The sequence below is a fragment of the Eucalyptus grandis genome, chromosome 8 (genome assembly GCF_016545825.1).
Source record: "Eucalyptus grandis isolate ANBG69807.140 chromosome 8, ASM1654582v1, whole genome shotgun sequence".
NCBI lineage: Eukaryota > Viridiplantae > Streptophyta > Magnoliopsida > Myrtales > Myrtaceae > Eucalyptus > Eucalyptus grandis.
In genome coordinates this window covers 49,987,764-49,998,604 of record NC_052619.1, presented here as the reverse complement: position 1 = coordinate 49,998,604, position 10,841 = coordinate 49,987,764, and the positions used below count along the sequence as shown (strand labels likewise).

Genomic DNA, 10,841 nt, shown 5'->3' with positions numbered 1-10,841 from the left:
TCGGATTGTCTGGAAGTGGAGCAACCTCATAATCATTCTCCACAGCCTCCCATAAATCATGACCCTCCAAGAATGCCGTCATCTTGGCAGCCCAAGCATGATAATTTTCCCCAGTAAAGACTGGAGCATCCATTGTAGAGAATCCACTCGACCCTGCCTCCATTAGCTTTTTCTTTGCAGATTGGAAGCAATCTTCACTCACTTACCCTCACTTCACAGTCCCTTAAGATCCTGCAAATGCTCTGATACCATTGTTAAAGCTCATAAAACAACAATCAAAACAGAAAACATCTCTGTTGTTTGAGGGAGAGAAAGGATAAAAAAACATAGCATAGCACTTCATATGTCTTGTACAAAAGAAAAAACTGTCAAGTATCACAACTAAATACAAAGCTAAAACTGCTCACATACGTGCAACACATAACTACACATAAACGTGCTATTAACTTCCTAGAAAATAGCAAAAACACTAAATGCATAACTAAATAAACTTGGCTGTTTTTTAATATAAAAAAAAAAAAACAGAGGAAAATAGAGGAAAACATGACCGAAAACAGCAGCACTAAGATAATTCCAACAGTGATGATCCTCCTCCTTCAGAGTTACTATTTACTACTGCTAGGGAAGAAAACAAAGTGTTCTTTACCAAAAAAAAAAAAGAAAGAAAGTGTAAGTACTGTATTTTGGACACAAGTGAACGAAAAATTGTAGACACGGGGAGTCGCTAAGGGCAGATGTGACGAATTCATAGTGCATGGTCACACTCCCTCTTATAGTCGATGAAAAAGAGCAAGTCTAGTTGGTGCAAGTCCGGGACTCTGTCATTACATTGCGTGCATAGACCATACAAGTAACCGTAAAAGCAGATGCTATATGACTCCTTGACAGAGTCGACATATCTCGGGAATCTTGGGCAAGAGACAAACTATAGCTGTGTCTGTGCTGGTTTCAAGCTCTTCTGGCGTACCTATTATAAATTCCAGAACGCTGAAAATATAGACATTCACTGTATGGAATTTGTCAGTTTGCTTCTAGGAGGAGCAAATCATCGAAGGAGCACTCTAAATCATAGACCATGGAGATAGAAAATATTGATTTGGGGGCACAACAGAATCTACTACTACGGGGACCTTTAAAACCTAATGGCTACATTTCCTTCTAATCCGTTATTCATGAATACAGTAGCTAAAGTTGCGGGTCCATTTTCAAGATCAACATTCTTACCCAGAGAACAATTGACGCTGAAATAATTCCAAGTGAATCCTGAGTCGCAGGGGCACCTTGTTGTCATTACACCTAATGCATCCCTGCAAGTCGCAGTTGGCCAAGTGCAGTCTTTGATCGTATTGCAGAGTGGCTCTTTGTTGGAGATGTGTCTTAGTGCTGCTGTTGATGTTCTGTCGTTTTTTTTATTCAGTCAAGTTTATTTGTTATGTGGTTGGTTTATTAGCTATTTTCTAGGAAGTGGAACAAGACGTTTGTGTGCGGTTATGTTTTGCACGTTTGTGTGCGGTTTCAAAACAGGTTCTTATTTAGCTTGTACTTGACAGTTTTTTTATTAACGCTGTATGAAGTTCAATGTTCTGCTTCATTCTTTCTCTCTCAGTGTAACAGAGAAGTTTTTGCTTTTAGTTGATTATATCAGCTATAACACTCTTTTGGAGCGATCCACTCAATTTTCACTTCACTCAACAACCCAGTGCTGAAGTCTTAACACCTGCTACTCACACTAAATGGCAAGGACTGGTTAGGCTGCTGATTGATTTCCATCAGACCGCCACTTGTGCAATTGGTTGAATTGACTTGGATGGTAAATGTTCAATCTTCTGGACTGATGTTAGTGACTCTGTAGTCACTTTTGTGCCATTCAAAGTAAAGCTGGTCAGTTGCGCTGTTGCAGTGAAATGCAGAGTATAACGGATCGCCACAGTTTTGTCTAGTGCTTAAAGGGTAGGGGACTAAATTAGTGCCACAAGTACCACAGCTCCTGCTACTACATCCTATAGAAGTCAACATTGAACAAATATCAGCGTCAACGCTATACACATTCACTTGCAACTGAACTTTAATCGTACATATTATTCATGGCTGAAATTGGGATAGCATCATTCGCTTGCCATATGCAGGGGACTAGAATACTTGGTTAGAAGACGCTTGCAATAAAATGACATTCAAGAGCACAAAATATGAGCAAAGTTCCTAAGTTCATCAAAGAAGGCATACAAGAAACCACCAAAGATTGTTAAAATAAACAAGTAACAGCACAAGTCAGAAGGTCACAAGCACAAATGATCTTGGAAAGGAAAAAATGTCAGGTCAAAAGGAAATTAACCTATGTTTGAAAGCGGGACTCGAACATAGAGGCTGTGACCATCTTGCGCAAGCTCCTGCATATTGTCTAGATCTTTTGACCAAGCATAGCATGTCAACTTGCCGCCCTCTACGCTGATGCTCCTCGAACGAGTAAGAGTAAGCCTGGCATTTTCCATCGTCGATGCACTTTTGCCTGCATCGCTCCTTGCGGTCTGCCGACTGTCTGGATTCCTGGATTCCCAGTCTTCATCATCTTCAGACTCAAGAAATCACTGGTCCGCTCAAACATCTGTGATTTCCCAAGGCACCCCCCAGAACGCAGCTTGAACCCCGGCAAGCACTTGCACATGGTCTTATTGCCATTCTTATCGTTGCAGCTCTGGAACTTGGGGCACGCATTGAACACGCTACACCGGCTCGCCGGCTGGAACCAAAACGGCTTCGATTCGTTTACCTGCTTGAAGTACTGAATCTGGCCGTCATTGTTCATGACCAACCAGTAGTTTTCGGCCAAACTCTGATTATCCGTTGTGCTTTTAGAGAGCAAGGAAGAGATGACTTGAAACATCCGATCGGGTGGTATGAAGTTCCCATAGACCCCACTTTTCCAGTAAGGAGTCACGCCCCGAATCACGTCGTAGTCTCTGGTGTCGCCTTCTTGATCCCGCCGGAAGGTGAAGTTGCCCTCTTTCGGGTCATCCTGGCTTGCCCAAGAAGTCAACTTGAAGTCGTCGGTCATCCGCATCCCAGGAAGGAACGTATTGGTCGGCAGATCAAAGCTCTGCCACAGAGGGCTATTGCTTCCGTCATCTTCCGTCAGCACTAGATTCCCTGTATCAAGAAGCTTTGCAAACCGGGTCGAAGAGTTTGAACTCGTGGCATTGGTCGACCAGATCAGTTGTCCGTCGTTCCACAGCTGCAGGTCGCCGTTCAGGAGGCCAAATGATGCTGTGCCGCCAACAACCGGGGCACTACGGTTGGCCACCCAGGCGACGATCAGAGTGTCCGACCTGTAACACCATATTCCGACGTAACTCCTCGAGTTGGAGATCCTGTTCGGAGAGAAGAAGCCGAGCTCGAACCACTTGCCGGCGGACACGAGTGTGTTTGTTCCTGGGTACGTGATCCTGCTTACTGTGCTTCCTAGGGTGTCGCTGCTGGAGCAAAACGGAAGGACTATCATAAACAAGAGCAAGCGCTTGAAGTTATTGGAGCATCGCATGGTAAATTAATGGAGTTCTGGGAATGGCGATGAGGTTTAATGTCTCTTTGATGCCGGGTCACCATTGTCAGACCATTCACAGCAACACCTCCTCCTCCTCGTCCTCATTCACTGGAAGGATGTCTGCAAGCGCGTGAAGTTAACGAAATCGTTCAATTGGGGGAAAAAATTCCCCCCCCCCCCTCATCTTCTAGGTTGCTAGAAATAGGCGTTGGCATCCAACTGGCCGCCACTTTTACTGCTGCTGCTCCACTCTCTTTAGTTCAATATTAGGAAACCATCATTTGAAGGCCAGTTGGATGCCACTTTTGCTGCTGCTTCTCGTCCACCACCATCATTTTGGAGTGGACCGGACGCGGTAGCTGAAGGTATGCAGACCCATAAATAGAAAAAATTATTCAAAATACCCTAAAATTATTACATTTATTTCAATCTAATTCTAAATCTTTTGATTTTAATCGGAAATCATCAATGCAGACGTCAACTGTCTTACATGGCATGATCGATAGTAACATTAACAACTTTTAATAATATATTTTTCTTCAATTTTTTTATTTTCTTTTCCTTCTCTACTATTTTCTTTTTTTCTTTCTTTTTTTTTTTTTTTTTTTTTCTTTTCCCCCTTTTTCTCTTTGGCATACAAGGCTTGCCCTCTTCGGCCTTGAGCGAGGGACACCCAACCGTAGGCTAATGAGGGCAACCCTCTCTGAAAACCCTTGCCCATTGCTGCAAGGCGTGGCTATGGTTGGTGGAGAGAAAAATGAAGGAAAAGAGAATAAAAGATAAAAGGAAAATAAAAATAAATTCAAAAATATTAAAATATAATTGAAAATTGTTCATATTAGCACTATAATTTCACATAAGACAACCAACATCTATGTCGGCAATTTCAGGCTAAAATTAACCGGATGAAATGAATTGGCAAAACTTGAAAGAGTTTAGGACTTCAATGGTAAAATAGAAAGTTTAGAACTGAATTGACGAAAGTGGAATAAATTAGAGTCTCGTTTGTTTTACTTAAAAATATAATGTTTCCAAAAATATTTTTAGAAAGCCATTTTCTATTAATATGACTATATCTTTTGGTGTTCTCGTAAACTTGGAAATAAAGTGAAAAATATTTTTCATTATTCATTATTTGATTTGATTTTTGGGAAAAATTACCAACAAATTGAATTTTAATTTTTTAATTGACCAAAATTTTTTAATTTAAATTATATATATATTAAACATTGAAATTTAACGATATTTATTTTTAAAAAATCGAATTTTTATTATTTTTAATTTCTCTTTTTCCTTTTTCTTTTCCTTCCTCCTTCCTTTGCCACCACATGCCTCAACGATGGCCAACTTCCCGATGATCAACCAAGACGTAGATCACTGATGAGTTTGAGCCTCGCCCTCGCTAAATCTAGCCTCGGCTGAGGTTGGAGTTGGCCTATGGCCGGTTGCTAATCACGCAATGGCTGGCAACACTAGCGACCACTCAAGGAAAAAAAGGAAAAAGGGAAGAAAAAGAAAAAGAATTAAAAACTCAATTTAAAAAAAAAAGAAAAGGAAAGGAAAACATAAAATAAAAGGAAAATGTGTTTGGTGAAAGAATGTGAGGTGTAAGAAATTATGAAAAATATTTTCCATTTTTCGGAAATGGAAAACATTTTCTCCGTCTTTAAAAGGTGTTTTTTTCAATAGCGAAAAACATTTTTCTTAATTAGTTCATTTTGCCAAAAAATTTGGAAATTATTTTTTCGAAAATTATTTTTCGTAAATCGAATGGAGCCTGAGAATTTTTTTAATAATTTTTTCCTGTAGATCAAATCGACGACTCGGAGTGAGTACTCTTGCAAAAACGTTCTTTGCTCGTACATTTATTTATTGACTTATTTTCATGATACGCGTACATTCTCCACCGAGATTGGATACCACGGAACAACGAACGTGAAGACGATAGTGTGAAGCCTCTAGATGTTTTGGACATGAATGGAGTGAACGACTGAAACATTTCCACGGGAAAAAAAAAATGCCGCCCACAATCACCATTCATCATGCTCCCCTCGAATCGAGTGCGTCAAAGGTTCCAATAACAGAGGAGTTGTGTGCCCCTCGCCTTGTCCTTCATAATCCACTTAAACCCCAATTTATTCCAGAACGAAAGGCGGCTGGCTTCAAAGGTACTTGATATGGGGATGTTATTCATACTCCTCATCGACAGGATGATAGGGTGTCTAGCGACTGCCCAATGAGATCATAGAGAGTAGTGTCAGAGGACTATTACAATTTGAGTCCATATTTTATTGATACTTTAAGCTATTGTGTGTTTTTATATATATTATTTCTCTTGTAAATTGTGGAAAGTAAAAGAGAGGTGCAATAGCCTTAGTTTAATGGTGAATCGAGATAGAATGTTCTGTCTCAAATTCTCTTTCTTGCTTGTATACTCTATTTATTTTGTGATTGTGTAGTGAATCCTAACACTTGAAAACTTATGCCTGATCCCGATGTGTTTAATTTCAATTTTTTTCGAAAAGGAAAATTTCCAAGACGCCTGTGAGGGGTGTCAACAATTCGGTTCGATTTGGTTTTCTTGAAAAGCTGAACCAAACATAACCAAACTAAACCGCGTACAAATCGAATTGAAAACCAGGTTCACCTCGGTTCTTCAATTATCCTATTTTTGCCTTGCTTATTGGAACCAAAGTGAATAAATGGTGAGAAAGAAAAGAGATTTTAAGTTTGACGATTAAGTTTTGTTGAGAATTTTAGTTTGAATTGGTTAACCAAACCAAACCCGAAAACTAAACCATCGAGAAAAGAACAGTTATGTTTTGGTTATTCGAAGCAAAAACTAAACCAAACTAAAAATGGATGAAATTTTGATGTGGTTCGGTTTTAGTTCGGTTCGGTTTTGGTTCGGTTCGGACACACTTACCTGTATGAGGGCACTCATTAATAGCAATACAATGTTTTATTTTTTTGACAGTAAAGGGGGCAAAGAGATTAAAAAAATATTTAAAACGAATTTTCACAAAATCAAGACACACAGTCGATCACAAAAAGTAACTGCTCAGTCAGGCCCAACCTGACTCCAAAGTGGGCTTCACATTGAAACAAAAAAGCCCGCGATGATTTCACGAAGCCTGGAAGCACCATCCTTTCAATTCAATTCCCCCCGCCAAAACGAAAATATAATCTCTCTCTCTCTCTCTCTCTCTCTCTCTGCGGCCTCGATGCTTGGGCGTTGATGCCATGGAGAGAGGTCTGATCTCGGTGGATCGGTAGGCGGAAGGGAGCCAAGCGTACTTCCTGGCCCACCTGCGTGCCGACCACACGAAGGGCCTCACCTCCGCCTGGTCCGGGAGCCCTCTCGTCTTGACAATTTACTTTAGAATACTATATTTTCAAGTGACAGGAAACATATGAATCAACGAAGCATAGCGATGAAGAAAATTGCAGTTGTCTATGCACTCTTTTTCGGCAATTAAAACCAAATGCCATCGGGTCTATAGCTCATCTTGCAACGGAAAGTCATAGCCACACTTTCCTGTTAAAGCTTCATAATCTTCTTATGGAAAGTTATGGCGAGGTCCCAGTGCTAGTCTTTTGCCTGAATTGAGTCTGATTCGTAGTCTTATCAGGCAGCAGCCCTTTGCCTACCGCTTCATTTAGAACCACCAGGTGCTCCATGTTAGTGCATAAAAAGATTAATCTGACCCGGGAAAAAGGAAAGAAAATCATTCACAAGATTTTGCATTCATGCAGAATTGTCTCCATACTTGGGTCCCTGCCGGCAGCTTTCAACGAGAACAGCGATAGGAGCTTTCGATCTACTTCTAATTCCTAAGCGTGCGAGAGAGAGAGAGAGAGAGAGAGAGCTTACCTTGATAGCTATCGACGTATCTGATCATTGTCTTCATTTCGAAGTGTCATCTGCTTTGCTTGCTCTGTAATCAGAGCACAGCTGAAGCACTCTAATTCAATAACTACAACGAACATTCAATATTTCCAATTAATTTGTGTGTTGAAACAAATATGTCATTGATATTTTTATTGTTAATACCATTTTACTACATAAGGATCATGAACCCAATTTTTAATGAAGTTGATTTATACATTGTTGAACCTTACGGAAACGTGGTACAAATATAGCTCACTAAATAGGAATTTATCTATTACAATATTTCCTTACATCACATACAACACTCTTACAACTCTACACAATTCATCTCACACTTACAAGCATACATAGCACACTCTACTCAACACCCCTGCACACACACCCACACACCTCACACACACACTCCACACCACTACACACACATACACATGAGGAGCAAGTTGCTCCTATTTATAGGATGGAAAGTCGGTGACTTTGCTGGCTTTCTACACTATTCTACAAGCATTATTTTATTATAGCCCGACAACTAGATTTCTTTGGAGAAGTCTAGAAGTGGCGCAGCTTTTCTTGATGGATTTTTTGCTAGAGAATTCTGGAGAGAAGGAGAGAGAGTGGCGGTGCTCTCTTCATACATTGCCTAAATGAACTACTTTTCTCCTAGTTAATTTGTTATTTGGATGACTCAACTTGGCTACCACTTACATTTAACGAGGATAATGTTTAATAGCAAATGAATTGTAATTTATCTTCAAGTAAGTCATTATTATTCGAATCTTTTGCTGTGCTATTATGAAATAGTTCAAATAATAAGAAATAACACCATACCGTTAAATAAAACACAATGTAACATTTTAGTGTTTGCTAATTTTATTTTGCTATGTTGATTAACTGAGTGCAAGGTATTACACAATTATCTATTGTCGTGAGGAGGACATTCACAAACATGTGTCATGCAGTAGATTCTTAAGGCAGCCGTATATACACTACCATGAAATATGCAGTTCTTTAACACATAATAGTAACATCTCAGTGATAACTAAGGGGGAAATCTCAATCAATTCATAATCAGAAATTTTGCGGAGTATGCTAGTGTCACAGTCCATGAATCCTCCCATACTCGTGACATTTGTGAGTGGTGCTTGGGGTTATCGAGTGAAGAGTGAGGAGGCAGAAGGGACGAACATAACTGATCTGTGGGAGTGGCATCAAAACGGTTGGTACTAGGAGTTCTAACATAGAAAGATTATATCACTTAGGAGCTCTGAATTGGGGGGGGGTTGGCCTCCCGTGCACAAACTGGTTTTTTGGGGAGCTAATGCCGCTCTCCTGACGAGGCCATGGCAAGCCGAAACCAATTGTTGAGCCTAAAGAGATCTGTTGTATTACTCGATGGACTAGACGCCCGAGTAAAGCTGGGCGTGGTAGGATCTCGCACGAAGAAGCATTCACCATATTGTTCGTGGAACAGCTACAGAAAAAAAGCTGGTCTGGCGAATTCCGCTCGTTAGGCGCCACACAGGCTCTTCCGTGGCCAAGGAAACTGTCAGCCCGTGACAAGTGGTATTAGAGCAAGAATCCCTACAGTAAGTGAGTGAGTCGGAGAATTGAACTTCTCGCTTTAGTGCAGCTTAAACTGATAAGTACTAGTGGTACCGGTCCTAGTGGGCGAAAAGTGGATTTTTGACTTTATATTGCGCAAAATCGGAATGTATTTTTGTATTTATAACATTCGGAATGTGATTCTATCAGGATTAAATCATCAAGCATTGGTATATAAATTGATTTTATGGAGTCATGGTGAATCACGTACCACAATAGTGATTATTATTAGGGATTGTTATATTTTGAGTACGCATATTGGAGGATTTTCATGTTAACAGTTTATTTAGTTGAGATTCTCCTAAAGTCTATTCCCTTTCACCAAATATTTTCTAGATTTATTCGTTTTTAGAATGTACGCTAATTTTCTTGGTCATTTATTGAAATAAAAAATATATTGGTAACTTATAAAATATCTTCATTAAGCAACCCAAATGTGGCCATGTGTAGTGTTTTTACTTGACCACATCTCCTTCATTATATATATATATATATATATAGAGAGAGAGAGAGAGAGAGAGAGAGAGAGAGAGAGAGAGAGAGAGAGAGAGAGAGAGAGAGAGAGAGAGAGAGAGAGAGAGAGAGAGAGAGAGAGAGAGAGAGAGAGAGAGAGAGAGGACATTATTGGCCAAGCACAATGCATGAATGAGGATGCGTTATTTGAGTTACAATCATTTTAAGTATTAATAGGAGATAGAAAATACTTGACTTGTGTTTCTCATGAGTTAAAAACAATACATTTTAGTTAACTTTGTTTAAAAATCATGATGACATTTGGGTTTAAAAACTCTTGGTGGAGAATGAGAGAGAAGTATACAAATTAAATGGGAAAATGACACTAGAAGTGTCATAAGTTGCGTACGACACTTACTTTAGTATCATTCTCTTCAAATTAAAAGGTTACAAGTGGCATAAAATTTGAGTAGCTAAATGAATATAATGAGTAGAGAGAGCATATGATTTCCTAAGTAGATGCATAAATAAGAATCAATATTTGATTTATAATCGTTGAAGCAAAAGGGTGGTCATGCATGATGTAAATATATGTGATCAAGTAAAAATACTAAATATGGCCACATTTTGGTTGCTTGATGAAGATATTTCATAAGTTATCAATTTATTTTGTATTTCAGTAAATGACCAAGGAATGTCCATTCTAAATACCAGTAAATCCAAAAAATATTTTGAACTCACTAAAATTATCAATGTAAGATAATTGATGTTTGAAGAATCTCAACTCAGTAAATTTCTAACGTGAAAATCCTTTGATATGCATATTTGGAGTATAACAGTCCCTGATAACAATCATTATTATTATAGTGATTCACCATCACTCCATTAAATGAACCTATGTGCAAATGCTCGATAATTACATCCTAATAGAATCACATTCCAAAAGTCAAAGATACGGAAATACATTATGGATCTTTCACACAATATAAAGTAAATAATCCACTTGGAATATTTACTTTTGACATTTATCGTCTCAATTTCCTACATATTAATAACTGATGTAGGAATTTTTGAATCACACATTGCAAGCCCCTTATTGAGAAGATGACTAATAAAACCATTGCTGGCAGAGTTGAGTTGATCGAGTCTGTTCTATTCTTCCGAAAAGGTTTTTCAAACGGGGGAGTAGAAATAATGTTGGTTTTTATAGAAAGAGAGATGCGAAGAATTGTGGAACTAAGGGTGAGTTGGCCCGCGATCGGCTTACTGAATAATAGAGGAGGTTTAGGCAATCGAAGACTTGATGAATGGAATAAGGCTACTGTTTTGCATTCTTTGTGGAACTTATCTTTGAAGGAT

At 39.1% G+C, this 10,841-nt stretch overlaps 1 protein-coding gene across 1 annotated transcript; it reads right to left on the bottom strand.

Annotated features, from left to right (window-relative positions):
* Positions 1 to 1,701: 1,701 nt before the first annotated feature.
* LOC120287784 (G-type lectin S-receptor-like serine/threonine-protein kinase At4g03230) lies at positions 1,702 to 3,698 on the bottom strand. Its single transcript, XM_039301156.1, has 2 exons — positions 2,333 to 3,698; positions 1,702 to 2,000 (listed from the first exon to the last, which is right to left on the bottom strand). The coding sequence occupies exon 1, from the start codon at positions 3,533 to 3,535 to the stop codon at positions 2,441 to 2,443; it is 1,095 nt and encodes a 364-aa protein (XP_039157090.1). The 5' UTR covers positions 3,536 to 3,698; the 3' UTR covers positions 1,702 to 2,000; positions 2,333 to 2,440.
* Between the last annotated feature and the right edge of the window lie 7,143 nt (positions 3,699 to 10,841).